This window comes from Apostichopus japonicus, chromosome 5, assembly GCF_037975245.1.
Source record: "Apostichopus japonicus isolate 1M-3 chromosome 5, ASM3797524v1, whole genome shotgun sequence".
Classification (NCBI taxonomy): Eukaryota; Metazoa; Echinodermata; class Holothuroidea; order Aspidochirotida; family Stichopodidae; genus Apostichopus; species Apostichopus japonicus.
In genome coordinates this window covers 22,849,636-22,876,364 of record NC_092565.1, presented here as the reverse complement: position 1 = coordinate 22,876,364, position 26,729 = coordinate 22,849,636, and the positions used below count along the sequence as shown (strand labels likewise).

Below are 26,729 nucleotides of genomic sequence, written 5' to 3'. Positions count from 1 at the left end.
AATTTGATTTTTGACAAAGGTTAAAAAGTTTGCAAAAAATTTCTGCCCTGCATGGTCAAATTTTCTAAACCCCCCCCCCTTCCATACTATCGTTTTGCAATTTACATGAAACAGTGCAAGATAATTTTCTTTAACAGTAACAGAATCACTCTAGAAACTGTCGATGAATAAAAACCACCTATAAACTTTCTCTGCAGGGTTCAAAGGTCATCATCTAACAAGTTTCATCTTCAAGCTAAAAAGTTACTTAAAAGTAGTTTCCGTGTTGGTGCAGACATCCTAACCCTATACATGTTTTCTGACACATTCAAGTTTATCTACTGATACAAGCTTTACACTTTAATAGATTATAGACGCTGCAACAGATCGCAAGTTAACAAGGAAAAAAAAACCCAAACAATTTAGACAGAGGTTTGATACTATCAGTGGTTGCTCCAATATTTAGAAGTTTATATGAGTGACTGCTTTTAAGGGAGTAAGGTCAACGTGCAAAGGAGATTTTACCTTTCCATGAGTCAAAAACATCCAACTTCTATCAAAATTATCTTATTATACAGATGGTGTGGTGTGGTTCATAAATGTTAGATGAGATGCATACAAAAACTTCAGTTGGACCATTTGAAAGTCAAAGTGTTGATTGCTTCCCCCCACCCCCCCCCCCCCCCACTATCTCATGCCAAAAGTTGTCTTTATTAATGAGGCTCCCTCTCTGAACAGAAATAAATTCACATACAAGTTGAATATTTAAACTACTGTACAGATAATCAAATCCAATGGTGTGTTTTTCTTTTTATCGGTAAGTGAAAAAGGACTCTGTTTGCAAGGAGCAGGCAACCAAACGGAACTAAACGGCTATTTCCGTGAATCCCTTGCCTTTTCCAATACAAGTCTCTCTCATTTCTTCCAAATTGGATCAACTTGAAACAAAAAAATTCTTTCCCAGAAAACCCTAACAAAATACTAGTACATCAGAACTGGATTAATTATTTCCTCAAGAAAAATCAAAATCCCTTCACTGCAACAAGACAGGAAAGACCCAATGCCCCCCCCTCCCCCGGAAAATACCACAAAAACTTGGTTATAAACGAGAGATGTCGGACACGAGACGGGAGGGGGGGAAAATGAGAAGGAAAAAAAAAACACATTCAAAGTTTTCAATAATTACACGCTAGAATACTGATGTGAAGGAAAAAATGGTCTAAATATACAGATTTCGTTTATATCGAGATGCAGAGGTTTGAGATGGGTCCTTTGAGGACAGTACCACTTTGATTTGATTTTCTTGTTCTATAAGATTCATTGAGCTCTGAGAAGATTTGGAATGACCTCATGAAGCGACAGGAAAAAGTTTTATTTTTTAAATATTGCAAATCCGTCATTCGATTAACGTATGACTTTAAGAAAAAAACATATATTTCTAATCTTTCCACTACTTAAAATCTCGGCAATTGAAAAGGAGAGAAAAACGATTTTTTTTTTGATTCTCAAACTGACCTATCATAAAATGGTTCTTAAACTAAGCAAAAATGTTTTCAAAATTTAATATCGATGCTAAAGTTTCTGTTTTGCCATCTAGGTATACGTATACCTTTCATTTAGCATCGGTTTACAAGCCAATTCTTTTCTTTTAATTTAACAAATGAACCATCCTTCTTTCTACCCCACCAATATTAATCATTCTTTCTCTTAGAATTTTCCTAATTTTTTTTCCTTAAAAGTTTTGTGTGCTTGTAAAAAAAAAAAAAAAAAAAAAAAAAAAATAGACAATGCCATTGTTTAATATCTAATGGAAAAGTACCTAAATGCAATGTAACATCTTCAAAAATGATACTTGAGCTCCCCCCCCACCAACAAAAATTAAGAAAAAATAAAATAAAAATTTTGCAGATATGTACTGTAAAGCAATGGACACAATTATTGTTTTACTCCCTTACACACCAAAAAAAAAAGAAATTGGAGTTGTTCTTTCTTAACGTGGCAAGATTGTTAATCTTTCTTTGTAAATTGAAGCCTACCTCAATTTCGTTTTACTATGCTCTTTGTAAGCATGGCAAGATTGAAAATCTTACTTTGTAAACTTTAGTCTACCTCAATTTCCTTTTTACTATGCTCTTTGTAAGCGTGGCAAGATTAAAAATCTTTCTTTTGTTATTTTGAAAATGACACCAACCTAGGGCAAATGTGTTGTGCAAATCACCTTAAAATCATTTTATCAGATCAAATACTGATGTTGCCTCCCCTCCCCCCCCCCCCCCACACACACACTAAAAGAGAGATATTTAATGATAGTAAAGAGAATATGAATATCTGTTCAGATGGACCTGAAGATTTCAAATACGAATAAACAAATCATTCTTTGGCTGTTGTCTGAATTGTCGAAAGGGACATCATCTTCAAGTCCTTGTCTTTAAGACAATCACCTTAATACCACATCTAGATTATTTCTTTAAAGACAGATGGATTGTCAGATAAAAAAACAGCTCCACTGTCCTTACAAAATGGCAGCCAAGATTTAATACTTTTAAGATTAATTTGAACTCAAAAAAACTTTTTATCTTAAAAAAGAAATAGATAATGAAACAATTTAATGAATGAGTAAAAGAACCAACATCATCAAGAGTACTGTATCGTGAAAACACCAGTAAGGTTTACAAACTTTAATTTTACGGCGTCGTCTAGTAAATTCAGGATACGCAGCTTTCTTCCAACTGGATCTCGAAAAAAGTCTTTATAACTTTATGACTTGGTTTTCTTCTGGAGTTGTCTGCTGTGCCATTAAAAAACTGCAGCATTTTGCTGCGACTTGGACTTGCCACAAGACAAAGATAAGGTTCAGATAAAGGGGTTGGGGGGGGGGGATGAGGTGGTTATGAAGGTTGTGGGGCAAAGCAAAGGGAAGTGCAAATGTACGAACACCAGACTTTGCTACTGGATGTCTGGATGAGTGTTAACAGGATTGAGATAGGAACCACCGTGGTGAGTGGGTGGTGGGGGGGGGCAACTTTTTCTTGGGTTGCCCTGATGTGATGGTGTAGAACCTTCCTTGACCTGACGCTGGAGTGAGAGAGCCAGCCCTCGCCCCATTCTCATCATCGACTGTTGTCGCTGTCACTCTGTCACGATAGGAGAAAGAGAAATGATGTTTGATACGTTGGCTAAACCTCGGATCAAGTTTAAAAGCATCAGTGATATCATACATATGAGGCAACAGCAAGCTACTTAACTTGTAGAAATACTTGTTATCATTCCAGGAACAAAATGCGCACAGTTTCAAATGGCTGCCGCCACCATTTTGTTTTCTCGCCCAAAATGGTACAACTGCACGGTAACAACTGCATGGTACAGAGAGTGAACACAGTATCCCTTCACATGCTGAGGTAGCAGCTTTACTGGAGAATAACTTTATCCATTATCCCATTGCTAATGCAAACAAGACCGAATTGCATGGCAAAGTCAATATTGTACAGCAGTGTCTGTACACAAAGCCATAGTGTTTTAAGTAATTTACAACTAAGAAAATTGTTTGATGTGAAAATTGCTATGCACGATTCAAACTCTATATTATTCCCTTTCTTTTTGCAGGTGCGACTCCCAAGACTTGATTGAGAACTTTTTGGGTCCTCCCTTCAATTCCCACCTTGCATCCTAGCCCCTCCACCTCCTCCATCCCCTCCCACTTGGCTTTGAAAACTAAGAGTGCTTTAGAATGCAAGGAGCAGCTTCATGAACAAGGTTCCCATGCATTTCAACAAATCAATTTCCAGACTTTTTCAAGACCAAACACATTTTACCACCACTTTCTACAAAGCCTACAAAATAATTAAGTTATGAAAGTAAGAAGTGTTCAAATAAGGATTCTTCTCAAAAGAGTTATCTTCAAAATTCAAGGACTTTCAAGAACCGGAAAAGATGGTTAATTATTTCCCTACTTTTCCAGGGTTTACCCAAATCTTCAGACTGATTGGAAACCAAGTTTCAAGTTTATCTAGAATCCAAGTCAATCTCAAAGGATTGTTTTTCACTGGAGCTAAAATATAAAATTTACAAAGAACAGAAATACAAAACTTGAAAAAGTACAGGTACAAACAGAAGTATAGCATCAATAAGCAGTTAAAAAAAATTCAGAAAGCCAATAAAACATTCAAAGAATGTAAAAGAAAACTGTAACACATGGTAAAATTGAAGATTGCACCAGAAAAACAAAAAAGAATTAAGGGAATTGACGCATATTTTAAAGTATGAAATTACACACTTTAGTTTTGACACATCTAATGTTATGAAATAGTGATACCATCTCTTTGATGTTACCGAAAAACTCCATCGAGACACCTTACAGGCCTCTTATGTATTTATCTAGGTCATGGATTCAGTTTTCCCACGAGAAGTTTTTAACTATCTTATTGAATCTTGGTACAGGGCCTTTTCCCAAAATAGATTCCATTATGTCTGTGGAACATTCGAGAAGGTTCTCTCACGTGGTATGGAAGTTTCCATAGAAAGGGGATGGACTTCCAAACTCCCAACCAATCAGGGCAGATCAGTGCCAGCGCACTTATTTTTATATCGTTAAGTTAATACAGGATGGTCAGGTCATTGGCTGCCTACTGATTATGCGCAGTGAGATTTTATGGAAGTAAGGTTTAAAAGTAAAAGGGGGTCGAAAGTTTTGTCACTCCGTCAGCGCTCCGTGATCAGTTCGTTGCTTCGTCACCATTTCATCACTCTTTCTAATTGTTTAATTGACGGAGTCAAGTCAAGTCAAATCATTGTAATTTAGTTTTATTTGTAAGAGAATCGACAGAGAAGAAATTATACGAATCATTAATCAAATCTTATCTCGTCAACTTGTTTTTGTGTGAAGTCATTGTTTTCGCCCGTTCGAGACATCTCCTGAAGAAGCATAAATACGGCATCAAGATATCCCAGTAACTTTCTATCGCGAGTCCCGATATAGTTTTACTATCGGAGGAGCGGGCTCGACACAATATTACATGGTGGAGATCGGTTGCTTTCTTCAGGAACAAAACGGAACGGAACTTTTCACAACTTTCGTTCGTTACGTTCAATAACGAACAGGAGATTTTTTTGGCCCGAAGACCTAACGAGGAACACAACGTATGTTCACGACCTAGCCTAACCTACACACTCTACGAGGGAAGTCAGCCTATACTAGCCTAAGTCTGTACAACGGATGCCGGAACCACTGATCTGTACACTAACGTTGATCAACCCAGCATGCAGTTCGCGTTTGAACATTCGCGCAACTAGTACGTAGAATACTACAGCTCTAAACATCGGAACTGAACATTTTCGCGATCTAAGCCTAGACTCGACCCGATGTTAACGGCGAACGAATCTGCACCATACGAGAAGTAGGCCCACCTGCAACTGCTACTACCTGCTGCTACTAGTACTACTACTACTACTGCTAACCGAGGGACTTCAATCATCGTTTGCAGTTCCACTACCAGTTCTTAGTTAAACTTAAGGGTGAGTGAAATCATGCCAATTTGTATCCCAACCCCTATTTGAGATCAGAGTGTAACGATAAGTTATTTTAATCGTGTCCATGTATTGCATATTTGTTATTTGTATTGCGGTCGATAGTGTGTTGAAATTAGTATAGGCTCGTGTTGTATACTCGTAACTAGCCTAGGATTGTATGCGGCATAATGTCCGTCAGTGAACAGGAATTAGAGACCAAGTTTGATCAGTCACGTAGGTCAGAATCACAAGACAATCCAAAAGACATGAGGCAAAGATATAGTTCTCGTGATTCTCGTGGTCCTAGGACAGGTCAGAATAATAACAGGAGAAGGTTACCATATTTAAATCCTTCAATCACATGTTATTACTGCCAAAATCGAGGTCATTTTGCACAATATTGTCAAATTCGCCTAAGCCATGAAATGGAGGCTAATGTAAAGAAAGTACCAACACAGAATTTTCAGTAGGGAGCACTTATGATTGCACTCATCATACAGTGACTCCAGACAAAGTACCAAGTAAAGGAAGATCGAAACGTAAAGCAAATAATATTTGGAAGAATAGTAATATTCCTAGTTCTAGATATACAGGGAACGACCGTAATGTGGATATTCAACTGGACACACGTAATTTTGTAAGAGGTACTTTACATGATGGTAAAGGAATTTCATTGTTGTTTGATAGTGGAGCGACACGCTCTATCATTTCTTCTTCTACAGTGCAAAATTCAAAGTATTTATCCTCTATACAACCAGTCTCAGTTGATGTAGTAAACCTAAAGTTGGGTAATGGTCAGTTTATTCATGCGTATAGCACGATAACATTTCAGGTCAAAATTCAGGGTCATGAATTTCAGCTTTCTGCTTTAATTGCTGCAAACCTGACAGGTATTGACTTAATATTAGGTAGTCAGACTCTGAAGGAATTGAATGGATCTTTGGACTTTACCACAAACTGTTTTAGAATAAAACAAGCCAAAGTCTTCCTTAGGCCAGTGCAGAGATTTGTTATTTACCCAGGTCAGCAAAGATACATTACTGTACAGGGACGTCTTCCACTATATGCACGAAATGCAGATATGGTTATTAAACCGTTTCCTCTGATATCTCGTATGTGTCCTTCACGAATGTTAGTGAAAATGCATAAAGGTAGAACAAAGATTCTACTAAGGAACATGGGTAATCAGAAATTTTGTCTGCATCCTTCTCGCACAGTGGCTCATTTAGATTTAGCAGATATCATTACGGTCACAGAAGACATACCTACTGAATCTCTAGATTTTCTAAATGTCATGAGAGACGTCGAAAAACCGTCTCTTTTTCGAACCAATTCAAACTCTAAAGAGAATCGTGATGCAATTACACGATATAATTTACATCGATATCCACATTTGGCAGCCGATGATCCCCTGGTTTCCAAATCCGAACAGGAAATCATGAGAGACAACATTAATTTGGAAGAAAGTATTCTGAATGCTTCAGAAACAGAAAGCATTTATGAATTTCTAGACTCACATAGAGATGCATTTTCTCTTTATGGTGAATTATCTCACTGTCCAAATTATGAGGCTGATATTACTCTTACTAATGATGAGCCATTTTACATACGTCCCTATAGACTTTCAGATGAGGACAAAGTCATTGTCGCCAGTGAGCTTGACAAATTAGTGCGATTAGGAATCTTAGCGGTAGGACATCAGTCTTATACCTCACCGGTTTTCCTCATTCCAAAGAAGGGAACAAAAGACAAAAGGGTTGTCACAGATTTTCGCTACTTGAACAGTAGAATAAAACGTCTCAATCACCCATTTCCATTACTGAATGAGACTATCCGTACCATAGGGTACTCTGGAGCCAAAATTTTGGGTGTTCTTGATTTAAAGTCTGCATTCTTCTGTCTGCCACTTAGTGTTCATGCACAACAATATACAGGTATTGCATCATTTCATGGAGGAAAGCATTATTATTATAAACGCTTACCACAGGGATTGAATTTATCTCCAGCGATCTTTCAGTCGCAAATTAATGATATTTTGGCAACGATCCCAAATTCAAATAAGTTCTGTATTGCTCATCATGACGATATTATTGTGTACAGTGCAGACAAACAATCTCACAAACAACACCTACAGGCAATTTTTAAGGTTTTAATGGACAACGGACTGAAAATCTCTCCGAAAAAGTGTAGCATTTTCCAAAATTCAGTCCGATATATGGGACATTTGCTCTCAATAACCCCAGAAGGTGAGGCTTGTATCCAACCTTTGCATGACAGATGTGCAGCAATCAGGAACACACCGAAACCACACAATGTTAAGTCAGTAAGACGATTCGTAGGTGCAGTTAATTATGTGGCTTCATTTTTCCCAAATATTCAAGCACTATTGAGACCATTACATCATTTGAGTCGTAAGAGAAAGGTATTTAAATGGACAGAGGAACATCAGTGTGCATTTCTAAGTATTAAAGAGTTGTTGTGTAATCCACCTATATTGCATATGCCACAGAAATATGGTCGTTTTGAATTATATAGCGACACATCACGAGTAGCAACAGGATCATACCTGACACAAAGAGTTAATGGCAAAGAGAATATTATTGCATATTACTCTAAGATATTACCACCAGCATGTCAGAGGTATAGTGTAACTGAATTAGAAATGATGGGTCTATTTATTAATGTGACAGCATTCAAACATTTATTGCAAAATGTAGAATTTGAGGCATATGTTGATCACTCAGCCATTGTTGAATTGTTTAAGTCAAAACAAGAACCAGCAACTTCACGCTTACGTAAACTTCTGTTCAAATTGTCAGAATATACATTTCAGGTTGGTTACAAGAAAGGCTCAGAATTGGTTTTGGCAGATTATTTGTCTAGAGCACCACAGGAATTTCACTCTGAAATAGATCAGGTTGCTCAAGAGGTCAGTTCTTATGAGGATTTTTCAACTCCACCTAAGGAGACATTTAATCCAATCATGACAAGGTCAAAGGCAAGGTCAATGGGAGTCAAAGTTCCAGATTTATTTCCGAATAAAGTCACTAAGGAGTCAAAGCAGGATTCCCCAGCCAAAGAATCAACAAATAGAGTTAAAGGGACATCCGTTCCTAAGGCAACACATTCTAATGATCATGTTACACAGAGACCACAATCTGAGTCACAAAAGAGGACTACACCAGTAATTTCTACTGATAAGAGAGAAACATATATTCAAAGGCCTATTGTTACTATGCCGAGTGAAAATGGACCTTCATATCGTCCTGACATATTAGTTGTGCCAAATTTTACAAGTGTTTCTCAACCTACAGAGCCAAGATTAGTGGATCAGAGTAGACATAGAGTGCCAGAGGTAATCAGAGAACCACCTCCAGAATTATTTGCTCAGCCGAAGCCAGTAATAACAAACATTGATCATTTGGTTACAGGGCACATTCCAAAACAAAAGGAATTGAATAAAGTCATGAAGGCAATTCAAGGAAAGCTGATCAAAAACTATGATCTGCCATTTGATGTAAAAGAGTTGCAAATTCAACAACAAACTTGTCCTTACTACAAACCAATTTATGATTTTCTTGCACATGACATTATTCCAAGTAATGTTAAGCATGCTAGAACTGTTCGTTCTCAAGCAGAGGATTATTTGTTATGTAATAGTTTGTTATTCAGGATATTTTTGCATGAGACTAATGATGCTAAGATGACTCTTCAGTTAGTCGTACCTGAGACTATGGTAGAACAGATAATATCTCGATATCATGATGACTTGTTAAGTAATCATCAGGGTGTAATGCGTACATATTTGACCATTAGACAGCATTTCTATCTGCGCAATATGTTTCAACGCATCAGTAATTATATTCAGGCATGTCTCCGTTGTCAAGAATTCCGTAAGAAACCGGACAAATTGAGACAATATCATGCTCGCATTCCTGATTCTTATCGTCCTTTTGACAGACTTAGTCTGGATTTCAAGACTATGCCCATAACGGCTACAGGATTTAAACATTTGATGGTTGTTTGTGATGAGATCACTAGATTTGTTGTATGTGTTTCTCTTAAGACTCTTGATGCTGAAACAATATGTGAAGCATTATTGCAGAGGGTAGTCACGACTTTTGGTCCACCGTCTTGTATCATAAGTGATGCGGCAGCTTCTCTTACAGGAAAATTAGTGGAGCTCTTAAGTAAAGCTTTAGGCATTGAACAAAAGTTCATCAGTGTAAGCAATCATGGAAGTTTACAGGTTGAAAGACACATTCAGACTCTTTCAAATTTCCTAAAAGTGAACTTAAATCAGTTTGGTACGGATTGGGTACGATTTGTCCCAACATCAGCCTATGCATATAACACATTTTCCTCTCCTCAGTTAGGTAGCTATAGCCCATTTGAACTTGCATTTGGACGTAAGCCGCCAAATCTTACAAATTTATCGTTCAATCCAATGGCAGGATTATCACAATCTCATGGAGAATATGCTGCATTGTTAAAGAAACGATTTGATCATTTGTCAAGGGTAATGTTAGTCTTACAAAAGAAGCAACAAGATGCTCAAAATGTTAAGATAAGTGCAAAACTGGACAAAGGTGCAATTTATTCAACGGGTCAGTTAGTGTATCTGTATAAGCCAACGTCTTCTTCCTTGACTGCGAACTCTCGCAAAATTGCTGCAGAATGGTGTGGACCACTAGTGATCCATCAAGTTTTGGATAGGACTCATTATTTGTTGGCCACTCTCAAAGGAGAAATTCTTAGTGATGTATTCAATTATAACAGGCTTAAACCATGTTTTGTAAGAGCATCTTCTGAAACTAAGAATATCACCAACATTCAGAAATTGCGTCAGGTCTTGAAAACGAAGGGTTCATCAAGTGAAAAGGTTGCACGAATGCGAAATGTTTTGAGTAGTAACACTTCTAACGCAGAAAATGTTAATGTCATGCAAGATGCACATATTGAGTTTCATGATGAGTTTGGTAACATTTTGCCAGGGGTAACTTCAGATCACATCATGTGTCTTATGACCACTAAGCCAATGAATGTTGCATCCTTTTTAGAGAATAGAGCACATAATGAAGGATTAGCAATTCCATATCCTTCCATGAGAGATAGCATATTAAGGCAAAAGAAAGTTTTTGCAAATGCTCCACAAGGAGACATGAAAGTCCAACGTGCTCGATACAAATTGGGTGAATTACAGGTTTTGGTCACCTATCAGACACCATGTTTTCCATCAGGCTTTAAGAGTCATGATTTTTGGTGGAATGTAGGAAAATATTCCAACACAGAGGAAATAATGAATTTTCTCCATGAAAAGGGATTGAACATTACAGGCAGTCCAGGCAGGATGTTGCAAACATTATATGGTTAGAATGTATAACTGCATATTGCTTTAAGTTCAGATGAACAGGTGTTTTACCCACAATTGTATGAATGGAATGCGTCATGGCAATTACCTGCATACTTATTAAGTGGAAGTCATTGTACTGTATGGTGTAACAATATAAGCTTTATTGTTAAAACCACCACCCTAGTTTCATTTTTTATAACAAATGTGTAATGAGTATACCTTATTTCTCCTTATGAATTCGTTCAAACGTTTACCCGGCAATTAGAACATATCAGGAATATTAGCAACATGGGTTTTCATATATTGAGAAATATTTTAAGGATATTTACATTGCATCATTTATGTTATATATTGAAGGCTATTCAGAGACAGCATTGAAGATATGCAACTTTTGCTTACAGCAACAGTTATCGAAGCAAATGAGAGTATAGATGTTTTGAGGAAATTATGTATATATTTTCTTTTCCTCAAATATTCATGCAAAAGTAAATTTCATCAAGAAGTTGAAAAGACAAGATGTTAAGTATTATGTAAATTTGAAGAAAGATTTGTTGATGTCATAGTCTATGGGGTCTCTTTTATGGTATCGAATATCTAGTACTTTGGTACTTTACTAGACTATCATTCGGAGTGCATACCTAGGGTCCACCATGCTATCGAGTCACATTTTCTTGATTTTCTTGAAGTGGATGTATATGATTCACAAGGTTTCAAAGCAGTTTTGAAACTTTGCCTTCATTAAAGAGGAGGTACTTTGTAAATGAGTTTGTAATATTTTAAGGTTCTTTTTTTTATGTACGAAATTTTTTATGGAACACTAAGGTGTTCTGTTCAGTTTAAAAGATAACTAAGTCAAGTATTCTCTGATCTCTCCCAAATCACGGCATGATTTCACTTTTGATATAAATGTATTATTGATGTATGAAATGCATAAATGTATTTTGTAAGAGATACTGCATATTTTGCTGTGTCATGTAACTTTAAGATATCTTAATGATATTTTTTTTTAAGATTACATCATATGATGTCATCAATATTGAAGAAGTACACTTCAATTTCAAGGAGATAGTGTCAATGTATATACCATATGATCATTTTAATAATTCGTAACCAAGATGTTAACCTTTGAGATACATGTAGACCATTTATTGAAGTCAATGAATATTAGTGAATGTGCTTACAGTACTCTACCTTCTTGAGATAATGATAAGTTAAAGCAGTATGATGTTAAAATTTTGGAGTATCCAAAAATTTTAAAAGATTGAGGGGGATGTTATGAAATAGTGATACCATCTCTTTGATGTTACCGAAAAACTCCATCGAGACACCTTACAGGCCTCTTATGTATTTATCTAGGTCATGGATTCAGTTTTCCCACGAGAAGTTTTTAACTATCTTATTGAATCTTGGTACAGGGCCTTTTCCCAAAATAGATTCCATTATGTCTGTGGAACATTCGAGAAGGTTCTCTCACGTGGTATGGAAGTTTCCATAGAAAGGGGATGGACTTCCAAACTCCCAACCAATCAGGGCAGATCAGTGCCAGCGCACTTATTTTTATATCGTTAAGTTAATACAGGATGGTCAGGTCATTGGCTGCCTACTGATTATGCGCAGTGAGATTTTATGGAAGTAAGGTTTAAAAGTAAAAGGGGGTCGAAAGTTTTGTCACTCCGTCAGCGCTCCGTGATCAGTTCGTTGCTTCGTCACCATTTCATCACTCTTTCTAATTGTTTAATTGACGGAGTCAAGTCAAGTCAAATCATTGTAATTTAGTTTTATTTGTAAGAGAATCGACAGAGAAGAAATTATACGAATCATTAATCAAATCTTATCTCGTCAACTTGTTTTTGTGTGAAGTCATTGTTTTCGCCCGTTCGAGACATCTCCTGAAGAAGCATAAATACGGCATCAAGATATCCCAGTACCTTTCTATCGCGAGTCCCGATATAGTTTTACTATCGGAGGAGCGGGCTCGACACAATATTACACTAAGAGAATGAGAGTTTTGTATTTCATGTGGAAGACTGTTCCAGGCTCTGGCTCCAATGTACTGGAAGGAATCCTTGTGGGCTCTTTCTATATACACATCTCATTTGGTGGAAGAGCAAGTACAAATACCATTGTGGGGATAATTCTCCGGTTTAGTGGTAAATATGTTAGGCAGATAGTATTCTGAGGTAAAACCATGAAACGATCTTCCACACTTGAAACAAGAAGCTTACCTTGCTAAACAATCTCTTGAAAAAACTCTGTTTTGGAGGAGGAGGGGGTAACTCCGGAATGAGATCTGGTGACGGGGTGCCATTCAATCCAAACGTGTTCAGCTCTTTGAAAACTTCTGTCTCAATCATCTACAACAGAAACAAAATATAGAACATTACACAAAGGCGACCGGTTAACGACATGCAATTAGGAAAACAATGCACGTCTAAGATGAACATAGACTGTTGAAAGGAAAATAGAGTAAAATCAGAGACAATTAGGTATCCTCATTCAATTATATTATCTTGAATTCTCCCTATATAAATAAGCATATTACAGCAATAGCTAATAACTGACTGCATCCACAAATCAACGGCCAGTTCTAACAAGCACATCCAATTTTCTGATCTAATTTGTCCCTTCCATTTTAGTGGTAATGTACAACTAATTAATTGCCTCAACAAAATCAACATCGATTACATAGTATATTATGCAGATTCTAATTCTAACACATCATTATCACCTGGCACTACAGAGAAAGGAAGACGCGCCCCCGTTGATGATTAATTCAATATGTGACATAATTTGTCACTAACGTACAATTAAACAGTCACAAAGAGATTGCGAGAGAGAGCGCGAGAGTGCGATAAATCAAGTCGTATTTAGCCAAGTCGAGAGCAGTCCATGCAATTTCTAATCTAATTTGTCAGTACCAATCAGGAATACAACCACAGAGAGGAAACTTGCAAATTTTTATAAATGAATCAAATGAGCTTGTAAATTTTTAAATGAGATTAATTTCATATCTGGTAATGATTTTATTATTACTTCCTGCGATGAGAACTGGCTTCAACTTAGCAATGCTGATTGCACTTCAAATTACACACACATTCAGCCAAGCCCTCCCTCCATAAATCGAACCCGGGGTCCTCACGAAATTTTCTTTTGACGGCCGGAGTGGAAAAACATTGATTGGTGCAGAGGGCAGGAAAGAATCACGATCTCAACTTGTAAATAGTCATAGTCACTAAAGTCTCCTTCAGTATTTTGTCACATTTCTTTGTTTTTCTACGTTTTTTACGCCAACTTTTGCCCCCCAGGAAATGCTGGTAGGGTGCTTAAACCTACGGCTTTGAGGGTCCTCGCAACCAATGAGTGAAAAAAGTTATGGGTCAAACAGTTGATATAGGCCGTAACTGAAATCTTTCGTGGGGTGCATTTGAAAAAAAAAACGAGCTAGAGTAAAATTGCATCTGAACGGTCTGAATGATTTTTTGTTTAATTGGGAAAAAAAAAGAAAATAAACAAAAAGAAAGAAGAGCAATCAGCTTGTACTAAGCCTTCAGATCTGACATTAGAAATAAAAACTTGGAAATATTCAATATTCAAAATTTATTTTATAGATGGATTTATTTTCTTGGTCTTTTTCTTCCTTTACCTCATTCTGCCATGGTATTGCAACACTTCCAGAATTGAATTTTGAGTAGAACTTGTCGTCATCTTGATCGAGGTTCACTCCTTTCACCGTAGAAAACTGTTCTATGTCCAGCACGTCCTTGCAGTAGACTGCTCTTGGCTGTAAAGAGAACAGAGGAGATTGAAAGAGGAATGAGGAGAGAAAAAATTGATGCTGTTTGGTTTATAGATTAGACATATGACTATAAACAGGGATGAGCCTGGGTAATAAAAAAATCACAGAATTTTGCAAAAATTGCGGTATAGGCTCCAGTTTGCATATGCTACAGTGTGTTAGGATAATAGTTTTTGTCCCCGAGGTAGAAAAGAAATCACGGATATTCCGCGAATTCGCGGAAAAAGCTCATGCCTGTATATATAAGATTTACTGAACGTTTAGTACAGAAACAGCAGTTGAACTTTGAGGACAGTCTTCTGATCCGGAGGTACAAACAAGATCTTGTCAGATCAAAAAATCTTCATGGATTATAATATAATAGTTTAATTTTAGTATAATAAGATAGACCATGAAAAGAGAGGGGACAAAAATGGCAATTTTTTTCTTGATCCACAGGGAATGCCATATTTCATACATCACAGAAGCCACAGTATTATATGATAAACCCCTTTAAGTTGTTTCAACATGAACAAGTGTGATGCTTTTAAAAGCTAAGAAATAACGGTGAAAACTGAAATTTTGGAACTTGTAGGTCCAGAATACTCAAGTCATAAATTGATAAAAAAAAAAGGCATAAAATATATTTTAATTACCATTCTTCCTGTCCCTCCTTTTCTCCCACCCCATCTTCCACACCCCTCTTTCTCTTCTACATATTAACACCTCTTGTCCATCCTCCCTCACATGTTGTGATTTCCATCCTGATGCCCATTTTGAGTTCTTTGTTCCACTTTGTGCCATCTTACTTTCACTCAATGTTGGATGGTCCAATTTATTTGTCTGTCCATTGTCTACTTAAAATGTGTTTCCTAAGTCAGTCTTGTTTTGTTTTGCTTCAGTTTGCATTTGAAGAAGATCCTGCTAGGATTCAAACATCTTTTAGGTCTCTAACTTTTTACATACATGACGACTACCATTCTCTTCTGTACCCTAATGATAACATTTTGATTGCTTTCCCCATTTTGTGTCCTTTTTACACTTAATAATCACTCTTTTAACTCTTTCATATTAAATGGATTTATTTTCTACAGAGGCACATTTACCTTGCTTGATTTTCTTATATCTATAGCTAAATGAACAATGGTAAATTGAGCAGGAAATTATACACTACAGGATGGAGAGCAATTTCCATGACCTTATCCTGGAAACGACTTATTCCATTAACAAAATATTACTTTAGTATGATTCCTATCTGGTTCCCATCTTTTAATCTGCCCCCCCTCCGCCCCCAACCTCAGTTTGCTTTTTCCTGTCTCCTACTGTGCGAGAGATTTAGACTTCTTCTTCCTTCGTAAAACTTTAAACTGTTTGAGCAATGTCTTTAATGATGTTATCAATGAATGATAATCAATATCAATATCTCCCCGTCAAGTAAACAGAGGCAAACAAAACGAAATCGTTCGGTTCGTTTACGTCACAGCAGGTGATAGACTGATAAACATGTTTGTCTACCCTTAAACAGTTTTTAATTCATCCTCTCTCAAAAAAGTGATCCATGTAAACACAATTGCAGATAACTTAATAATTAAACAAGTTCCAAGATAATAGGAATTGATCCTAAAAAGATTCACCCCCGGAAAAAAAAAAATTACAGCCAAAAATTCTTTGTGATTCCTATCCCAATTTATCATCAAGCAATAAACATGAGAAGTAAAATAAAAACAAAAAGAAAGAAGTCAACAAATCACGTCCATGATTATGTTTGATATGTCTTTGGGTTTTATTGACAAGAAGATAGGAGAGCCTTGTGAAGAGATCAAAGTTCGTCTGTTTTAGTGCACACCCTGTTCAACTGTCTTTCATATGGTGGGTTTTATTGTTGTTGTCCTTGTTGTGACTCTTTAGTTTGAAAATGACTCCCTTGGCCGATGGGTGAACGGCGGGTTCGAAACAGACAATCGTACTGCTTTTTAAAATATGTTTCTTCCGATAAGTTGAACATGTTTAGATTCCTTGGTCTGTCACATCAACTAGATCTTTCAGCGCAAAACTGTCACCTGTGACATTTCTTCCATCTGCCACAGCCCCTTACAGAAGATTTACTTACATCTGGTACAAATGGTGGTTTCAACATGCCTCTTTCCAGTCTCTTGAAATTGATGGAGCTGAAGAACGGATGGTCCTTTACCTCTTGAGCTGAGCCGTCTTTGAATCCTAACCTCTGGTTGGGGTCTTTTGTTAAAAGCTTTGAGAGAGATCAAACAAAATATCAAAAATGAAATTATATTTTCACTCCGTCTCGAAAGAGAGTAATGTGAAAAAGCCAAAATGTATTTTGTTTCTTTTTTTCTCACATTATCCATAAAAGTAATTTTTGATTTTCTTTTTTTAAATTGAATTACGTAGACCGGTGAAAACCACTGCAATCTGAGCAGGTTGTATTTCTATAACACTTTTTCATTTTTGAGACATGACCCTTTAAACAGCTGCAGTCAATCAATGTAAGTGACTGGACTACTTAGTCTAACAAACAGACCTCTTAGTTCAGTTCCTCAGATGCAACACAAAACTAGCCTTGGGAAAACAAGACTTCTATATAGCTCAAATGACATGTTTACCAATTTGCAAAGGACAGATGGTGTTAAATATCATTGTTGTTTATAAGAAGTTAAAGGAACACATTTGGATTGAGTTATTAGAATTTATAAAGCAAAATGGATTAATTTTAAAATTAAGACCTTAACTGATGCACTAAAGTCGTCATTAAATTTCATCTTAAAGGAGCTTTCCAGAGATTTAACATACTTTAAAGGTGAATATCTGGAAAACTTGGGTGCTATAGAAACATTTCCAGTACTCATGTTTTTTTTTCTTTTTCTTGGCCTAAGACATATCAAGGCTAAAATTCTGCCTAAAGTTATGTTTTAAATGTTTAATGTTAGATGGTACCTAGATTATTATGTATCAACCAAGAGAATGTGTGAGAATGTTCAGAAGTATCACAGAATTCAAATCAAGGATAGCAGAATGATGGTAAGTGAATAAAAATGCAAGAATTTTTTTCATTCCAATGTGATTTCTGTTAAAGAGATATTACAAAAAATATTGCTATTTACTCCTTTAATGATCCTTCAACTTAATGATCAACTCTTAACAAGGTCTTCCAGAGAGACAAAAGCATAGTCTTCTCATGCAGTCCATTACAAACATAGACACATTGATACATATCAGGCTAACCTACTGATAGTTCTTTTAAAGAAATGAGTAAAGTTAGTAAAAAAACAGTTGTTGAAACAGCAAAGATATAACAAAAAACTTTTCTTTTTCAAAATTTGTTAATAATTTTTGTTAATTCTCAGTTGTTTGTTTCCTTATATAAATGAGACATTAAAGCAACCCCCCCCCCCCAAAAAATATAAAAGGATTGCTTAAAACACTACCAGTCACCTAACTGTAACAAACCTTCCTAGACTTGAAAGGAATTTGGCATATTTCGTATAATATAAGAAGCACACACATCTCAAATATATGAAAGCTCCCTCATATATTTACATACATGATGCATTGTTTGGTACTGAAATAAATCGCCTAATATCACTCCTACTATCTGTGCTTCTTAATTATTACCATTTCCACCACTTAAAGTTTGGGGCCTACATGAAACAGATAAATCCCGTTTTTTTTTTACATCCAAGACTATCGAAAAAGGTGTCGCCCGGAAAATAGTTAATTTGCATGGACTGAGAGGGTAGTATACAAAAATGTAAGACTTGTCTCACTTTTCTAGAAAGTTCTTTTGCTTCTTCGCTGAATTTATTGGAGTACTTTTCATCGTCTTCCTTCACCCTCCTGTCAACCTCTTCTCGCTTCACCTTCTCCTTCTTAGCCCGGAAAGGAGCCTGCACGGTTAATCAAATCAACAAATATGTAAAGGTGCCTGCACGGTTAATCAAATCAAGAAATATGTAAAGGTGCCTGCACGGTTAATCAAATCAACAAATATGTAAAGGTATCTAAAGCAGGAACTAACCTTAACAGATGGTTACAACAGCAACAATCTTTTAAGGTAAAAAGTAAACTTTTATCTGTTAATGAATATTACAAAGTGACTATTATCGGTGCATGTTACATTTCGATCCCACTTATCGAAGGTTTATTGATCAAAGTGGCTGGACCACCAAGTCTAGCACACAAACCATTCAGTTAATGAATATTACAAAGTGACTATTATTGGTGCATGTTACATTTTGATCCCAATTATCGAAGATTTATTGATCAAAGTGGCTGGACCACCAAGTCTAGCACACATTACATATAGTCAATGAATATTACAAAGTGACTATTACTGGTGCATGTTACATGTTGATCCCAATTATTGAAGGTTTATTGATCAAAGTGGCTGGACCACCAAGTCTAGCACACAAAAATATTCAGTCAGTTCCTCAGATGCAATAAAAAGATCAATGAGAAACCTAAAGGAGTTTATTTTTTATATTTCAAAGACATATTGGTAAATGCATTAAATATCGTCAGGATTAATATTGCATTAGTCTTTTCCATGGCTGCCATATTTTTTATGAAGTTAGAACGTTTTATAATTACTTAAAAAATTGCCAGTGACTTCAAAAGGTTAAACCCGATCTGTTGACATCATCATCAAATATTCTTCCGAGGAACATTTTAGACACAAGATGTATTTTACAGGTGAACATCGTGAAAATTAAAATAGATAGAGAATGAAGCTCTGTGATCAACCGATGACATTAACACTAACATTAAGACTTATCGTCATTCTTTGATCCAAAGTTAACTTCAGCCGTTTCTTGTGGCGTTCTTTTGATTTTGACATGACAGTTTGGCAATGATGTAATTACCACATGTGTATTTAATTCATGATAGCAATGGAATCAGCTTTCATCTACCTACTGACCAATATAATTGAAGAGTGGGGTGTTAAGAACAAATTAACTGCAGGAAATAAGTATATATATTAAATATATATATGCATATATATATATGAAAATCTAAAGTCAATGGCAGACAACAAGATGTGTTGCCTGCAGTCATAAGATATGATAACATAATGTTAACGGTATCAGAATGCAAGGACCAGTCAGGGTTATTCAAGCAGAAACTGGCAAGAATAATTCTATTTTTTCTAAAGATCTATGATTTTAAGTCATTGGGATATCTATGAGCAAATGAACTTGTCAGTCATATCACAAGTACTGCACTCTCTTCTACCATACAGGACATGTTGCTCCCTACCTATTATTCTTATTTACCCCTCTTCCATCTTCCATCTCTTCCATCTTCCATAATGTAACGATATAATACAGCTCCAGTGGAAGTAAGCTCATTGCATTCCAGTTGGTTGATCACATTTTGTACCTTGGACTTTAACAATGGGATGGAATAAACATCAGGTCACAGATACACCTAGGATTAAGTCCCTTAAGGTACTATTCCCCATTCCCTTCCCCTCCCACCTGACCCCACTCCTTTCTCATCTTTCCATACACTAGAAAATTTAAGGTTTTTTACTTCTCCCTTCCTGTGTCCCCACTTTTTTCTACCAATCACCTTCCTGTGTCCCCACACCTCTTTTCTACCAAGCATCCCATACACTTGACAATGTAAGCAACTCCCCTTTCCCCTTCCCTGTCCAAGGCAAGTAACTTACCCTTCCTTCTATCATCTCATATAATAAGCAGCCAAGTCCCCAGTAATCAGGGCTGAAGGTATACCTCTCGTTCTTGATAACCTCAGGTGCTGCAACAAAGGTGAAGAAGAGAAAACAAATTTAGTCCTTACTCTCTATAGAATATGAGATATAATACTTGTGCAAAAACAAGACAAAAAAACAACAACATCTAAATGATATTAGTGAGTGCTCCTCCAGAAAGTAACAAACTAGATGTTTGGCCAGAAAACTCAACTTAGCTGTTTAAACTTGAACAGTTAAAGATTGCCCTTAAGAATCACCCACCCTGAGCCATGTTCTTTTTTCACATATGTTAACAGGTCATCATTATAGTCCCAAATTTTAGCGTGCTGCTAATATGAACCTTTCAAAATACTTTCCTGAAAAGAGGCTCTGACCATCCAAATTATTCCCAAACAATGACGATAAAACATCTATGGCAGAGCAAATGTTCGGGAAGAAAAAGACAAGTATTGGACTATCTAGCATATTTTGGGGGTAATACTGACACCTCCATTTGCTAAAAAATAAAAACAACTTGTTGATATTTAAATAACATGTCTCCCATGTTTCATTTTAAATCGTACCATCCTTCTCTTTATCAATTTTTGCCCCTCATCCCTTTCAGCTATTTAAAAAATACAAAAATATAAAAAAATACAAAAATACAAAAATGATAAATTGTTTGTAAATATTTATGATGGAATGAGAAATTCTCTGTCCCTGATGATAAAGCATTCCATGCAAAGTACTACATCAATGCTAAAATTGCTCTATTTTTAACGGTGGGTTCAGTGGCATTCACCAGAGGGTCTCTCCACTTTCCTCTCACTGCAAAAGCCACTGTCTTCAAGGCAACGAACCCTTTCATTTATACCACAGCCATACATCTATTAAAACATCACCCAAGCATATCCTTTCCATCCTTTTTGTTTTGACTGTTACTACAATCTAGACATGCTTCTTCTCTTTGTCGCCACCTCAAAATTATTGTGTCAGTTTTGTGATCATTCAAGAGTTGACATACGCTCTACAAATTCGAGACACATTGAATGTTCTTTTTGCTCTGGTGAAAGATACCACAGACCGACCACATGGATCAAATCTGCAAACATGTTTCTTGACACTACTCAAAAACTGGTTTGCCTTTTCATTACATTAGAATGTGTGTTAATTTAAAAATCAATCAAAAATCAATCACTGTTATTCAGAAGAAAACTAACAGGGAATATGAGGGGATTCCTTACATTAATTCTTATTCATTTGGGATAAAATATTGGGATAAATCATATTCAAAGCACTATGTAGAGTTGGGGACTGGGAACAATGGCCTACAATGACAGAGTGTGCTATATAGAAATGGAAAACGCATGTCGCTGCGACATTAAATCCACATCCAAAATGTTACCGTGTCAAGAGTAATATGCAGTGGGGGCTGCAGCATCTTGCAGGGGGGCTGCAGCATCTTGCTGTGAGGCTGCTCTGGGATTTCACACAATAAGCACTGTTGGTCTGCCTAGATAATGTCTACTGTTTACTGTTGGTCTGCCTAGATAATCTCTACTGTTTTGATATTTGATTCAGCCTTGCTGCAGATGGTTTGCAGCTGCTGCAGCTTTTCTGTTTTGACACACAGTATCTAACACCCCCAGTATTAATTATAATGATGTCATAATAATCAGACAAACTGGGTGTGAAAGTTATCAAACTGAGCACTTCAGACAAAAGATACTCTGTATTGAGTAAAGGCTGTAATGTAGTTGCTAGCCTAACAGTAACATTCTAACTGGTAAAGCCTATTCCCTAGATACCACAGTGAGGCAGCATTCCGCTGTGGACATACCACCACAAGCTACTGTCGCATGCATGGAATAATACTAGGTGTATCTGTCCTTACAGAAAGGCAGGCGAAATAACTAAGCTCCAAAGAAGAGACATTGAAAACATGTGTTGCAAGATGAATTCACAATGGAGTTTCCAGTGCTTGCTACCTCCAAGTTTTGAAGAAAAAACCTGGGATCAACCATTTGTTCAGTTTTCTGACACAATTGATTCGATACCAGACCTCCCCCCCCCCCCCCTTTTTTTGTTGTTTAGCATTCAAGTTTACATCCACAGAAGGTTTCCATACTGACATCCATCAATGCTAGTAAATTGAGTTTCATTATCTCTATAATCAACATGTCTTCCTCCTTTGATAAGACCAGGAAGACCTAATCATAGCTGTGACACACCAGCGTACAAGCTAGTGCTAACTAGCTACACAAGCATACACTTGTTGCTACTTAACCACAATTGAAGGTGACAAGGCTGGTAGCCACAACACGATCAGTCTAATATCCTTGAATCCCATGACAATAGCTTTGAACAGAGCTGTCATTACTAATGGGCGATAACATGAAAGGTTGTGTGTGGCAGGTGATCACAACATCTTTCCTCTAATGTAAAACAGGACGCATTCTCCTTGAAATAGTCTTCGAACCGGTTCGTTGTGGTTGTAGGCAGACTGCATTCCGAGCAAGCTAGGGAGCCACAGTGTTCTTTTTTTCTTTCCTCTAAAAATTTTGAAAATCTCATACAACTGTTTGAAATACTTTTGCAAACTTCCATTATTGCGAGAAGCAGAATGCATTCCACCACCTCTCTTTCTATAGCTAAACACACAACCACATTCTTCCCCCTGCTTAACAACCATTGACATCATGAGCCACATCAGGTTTGGGGGGAACATACATCTTCATAAATAATATTATGTAAATTAGAACAATATCATTCTTTATGCCATATTTAACAGCCCCCTAAATGTCCCCAGGGCTTCCCCTTTTTCAGGCATTTATTAAACTAACATCAACTAGTACCACAACTTACCCATGTACCTGACCGTGCTGACTTGTCCTCTGATGGTATCCCCTAAATGTCCCCATAGCCCCACGGCTTCCCCTCTTGTCAGGCCAGTTTAATATTAAACAAACATCAACTAGACCACAACTTACCCATGTACCCAACTCGTCCTCAGATGGTATCCCCTAAATGTCCCCATAGCTTCCCCTCTCGTCAGGCCAGTTTAATATTAAATAAACATCAACTAGTACCACAACTTACCCATGTACCCGACCGTGCCGACTCGTCCTCTGATGGTTTCCCCCTCTGGGACCTCTACTGCCAGTCCAAGATCAGATATTCTCACATGACCTAAAAGAGGAATCATGAGATAAGAAAAGATGAAATGCAAGGGGGGTTCAATGTTAGGCTTCATGAACATGTGTGTGTACATCATTCACTCATCATACAAAATAAACACATGCTCTGTATTCCAATGATACAGTATAGAAAGTTTGTAAAAATGGAGCGGAAAAAATTAAACAAAATCCACATGTGACTTTTTCTTGATGAAATTGTGCAAGACAAACACGGTCAGCTTAAATATCTTTGATTTATGCAGAATGCAGAGTGTAAATTATGCAAAATATTTTCTTCTCTCTGTCATTGGAATACGGTTAAAACCTACATTACCCAGATATGTTGGGAAGAAAGGTGACCCAATATGAAATAAATCTCGGATAATTTAGTTTCACATGCTATATAGTGTAACTGGCCTTTTTTTCTACTACGAAACACACATGTATAGCACACTGTGTTAATTATGTCTAATAAAGTGCTGTAAAGTGCTTCAAAATTGAACGTTTTATTTTTTATTCACGGCCGGCAAATTTTGTTTTTCTCGGAACAGAAATTAAGGTTTATCTTTTTAAATGTATTTCAGTTTAAAATGAAAGAAAAACATATTTGATTTAGATAAGTGATCTTTTAAGAAAAAAATCAAGAGATTTTAAATTGACCAACCCTGCTTTCATTTGTAATTAACTGTAAATCTACACACAATTTCTGTCCCTAGTTTGATCCGGATCTACATCACTTGCAATAACATGGCTATCACTAACAATTAAAAACAAATAAAAATATGATGCTATTCATTTCAAAGTAATTTTCTAGTAATTTTGTTGTTGTTGAAATGTTAACTTGATAATTAAGTATCATAGAATTGTATAACAAAAGTGGAAAACATCATTAAAGCCTCAAATCCATTTTATCACAAAACATGGTATATGCTCACTTTTAAATCAAATTTGAACAAATATAATTATTACCATCTCTTTATTGTCGACATGATAATTTTGTGTTTATATGATTGGTTGCCCCATTTGATCCCTTCCCCCCCCCCCAAAAAAAAATCAGCAGAGAAAAATGCAATTAATTGCTATTTTCTCCAGGGAAGCATCAAAATTTGCTCGTCTAATTTATACAGTAAGTCACGACACTGTTGAAATATTTTGGAATAAGAGAGTTATGTGAATTGTTTTGTACTCTTCTGAACAAGAAATATTTATCTTGGGAACATTGATTCCTCACCCCGTACGAGTAATCACGAGCAACTAATGATTATTATATCATTATTTTATTCCCAGAAGCTCAAATCATACACAGAACTGTCTCTCATATTGCCTTGTAACTGTGACATCGCTGTCACCGAGCCATATAATAAGGAGACATACTTAGATATCCCCATCTCCTCTCGGATCTAACTATCAGAACTAAATGTATTTGTCTCCACATAAATAGTGGGCTTTAATCCATTTAATCCCTATTAAAAAGTCTATGTGTCCGATAAAATTGAGTATCCTGTTACCCGGTTTCATTTGCAACTGCACTGTACACTGTGGTAACAGATTGTTTGTATGTAACTGTTTCTTTCCTTTAACGGTTGGATAATCTATGAAGCAGTAATCCTTTGACCAGGCCAGATTTATCAACAGAAGGGACAAACAAAGATGCAAATGATTCATATTGTAAACTCACTGCTAGGTATCTCTGGATAATAATGATACCAACACTACCCTCCTGGTCCCCCCATTAATATTGACATCTGTCTTAGTACACCTACATGCACTCCTCTGACATTTACTTCCATTTCAATCACCCCCCCCACCCCTCCTCGCACCTTTAACCTGCCAAACACCTCTGTCCTTCACCACTAAAAGTTACCAGTCTACAGTATACTCCAAAATATTTCACAAACACACACACATAATATATTTTCCTGACATTTTCAAAGCAAGGAGAAAATATGACATTCAGATGAGATAGTTGCCAGAAGGAAGAATATTCTTTCAATTTCTTCTTTTTTCTTTCCTTCTAAAATATTGATTGATGGCTGATGGTATAAGAAGGCAAGTCTACCAGTCACCTTACTCAAACTTCCAGATCTATTGTCTCTGCTCGCCAGACGAGTCGAAGAATGACGCTTACTTTTAACATTTTGACAAAGGAAATGGAAATAAAATATCCTTTTGTGGAATGAGGTAGCAATTTTAATGAATACAGGATGGCAAGGTCATCAAAGTCATTATCGATGGAAGGGAAAATATATAACTGAACAAGGGACAGAGGACAATGATTCTGCACAAAAAGAAAACAAAAAACAATTCTTAAGGACAGGAGAACAATAGGTGATAAAAGGGAGGGAAGAGTGAGGAGGAGGGGGGAGGAGGTGAGGAGGCATAGCGAGTATGAAGAAGACAAGATAAGAGGAGTAGGAGGAGAGTAGATAAGAGGAAGAGAAGGAGAGAAGATGAGGAGGGGAGGAAGAGGAGAAGGAGGAGGTGGGTGGGTGGGGGGAAAGGTTGCTCCTAGTGTTTATGATCCATCATCAGTGCAATATCAAAAGCAGATTTTCCATAAATTCAATCCCTCAGATTCATTGAAGAAGTAGAAAAATTTGGGCTTGAAGTTCTTCAGGAAAACCAATTATCCAATTAAGCCAGCTCAAATTAGTCTGAGAGACGTTTGCTGTCGTCTAGCCTCCTCCAGTTCTCCGAGAGAGGATATTACAAACTCTCAATCATAGAAATTTTCAGATTTTTCTCGATCTCTTCCAAATATCCTTGGATCTTTCCGAGATTGTCGGAATCCCTGATATGAATTAATATCTCTCTGGTTCACTAACCATTATCATCTAGAAGAATGTTCTCTGGTTTCATATCCCTGTAGACGTAGCGACACTGATGAAGGTGAATAAGTCCGCAGAGAATTTCAGCAGTGTAGAACTTGGCACGCTCCTCCTCAAAACCGGGACTTCCCATGTTATGAATGTGAAACTTGAGGTCCCCTCCGTTCATGATCGTTAGCACCAAGCACAAGGCATCCTTAGTTTCGTATGCATATGCCAAACTGACCTGGAAAAAATAAGGATGGATAGCTTATTAAAAGAGAATGTTGTGTTTAAAGGCATGTCTTTCTAAATTTCCTGGCTGAACAATGGAGAGAATAAAATGACATTGTCAGTGGGGAAACATTGTTTTGTTTATCTAGCATCTAGTTTCCATTGACTCAACCAACATAATCATTACACC

The 26,729-nt window shown here is 36.7% G+C and overlaps 1 protein-coding gene across 2 annotated transcripts in view; it reads right to left on the bottom strand.

Annotated features, from left to right (window-relative positions):
- Nucleotides 1-1,735: 1,735 nt before the first annotated feature.
- Nucleotides 1,736-26,729, bottom strand: part of LOC139968081 (G protein-coupled receptor kinase 5-like) — a 103,326-nt gene continuing 78,332 nt past the window's right edge. For both annotated transcript variants that reach the window (XM_071972430.1, XM_071972429.1), the window contains exons 9-16: nucleotides 26,324-26,552; nucleotides 23,422-23,511; nucleotides 20,299-20,387; nucleotides 18,395-18,514; nucleotides 16,723-16,860; nucleotides 14,481-14,618; nucleotides 13,063-13,191; nucleotides 1,736-3,113 (exon numbers count right to left, since the gene is read on the bottom strand). In XM_071972430.1, coding sequence (XP_071828531.1) covers nucleotides 3,090-3,113; nucleotides 13,063-13,191; nucleotides 14,481-14,618; nucleotides 16,723-16,860; nucleotides 18,395-18,514; nucleotides 20,299-20,387; nucleotides 23,422-23,511; nucleotides 26,324-26,552 — 957 coding nt within the window. In that variant the 3' untranslated portion in view covers nucleotides 1,736-3,089. The remainder of the gene's footprint in view (nucleotides 3,114-13,062; nucleotides 13,192-14,480; nucleotides 14,619-16,722; nucleotides 16,861-18,394; nucleotides 18,515-20,298; nucleotides 20,388-23,421; nucleotides 23,512-26,323; nucleotides 26,553-26,729) is intronic.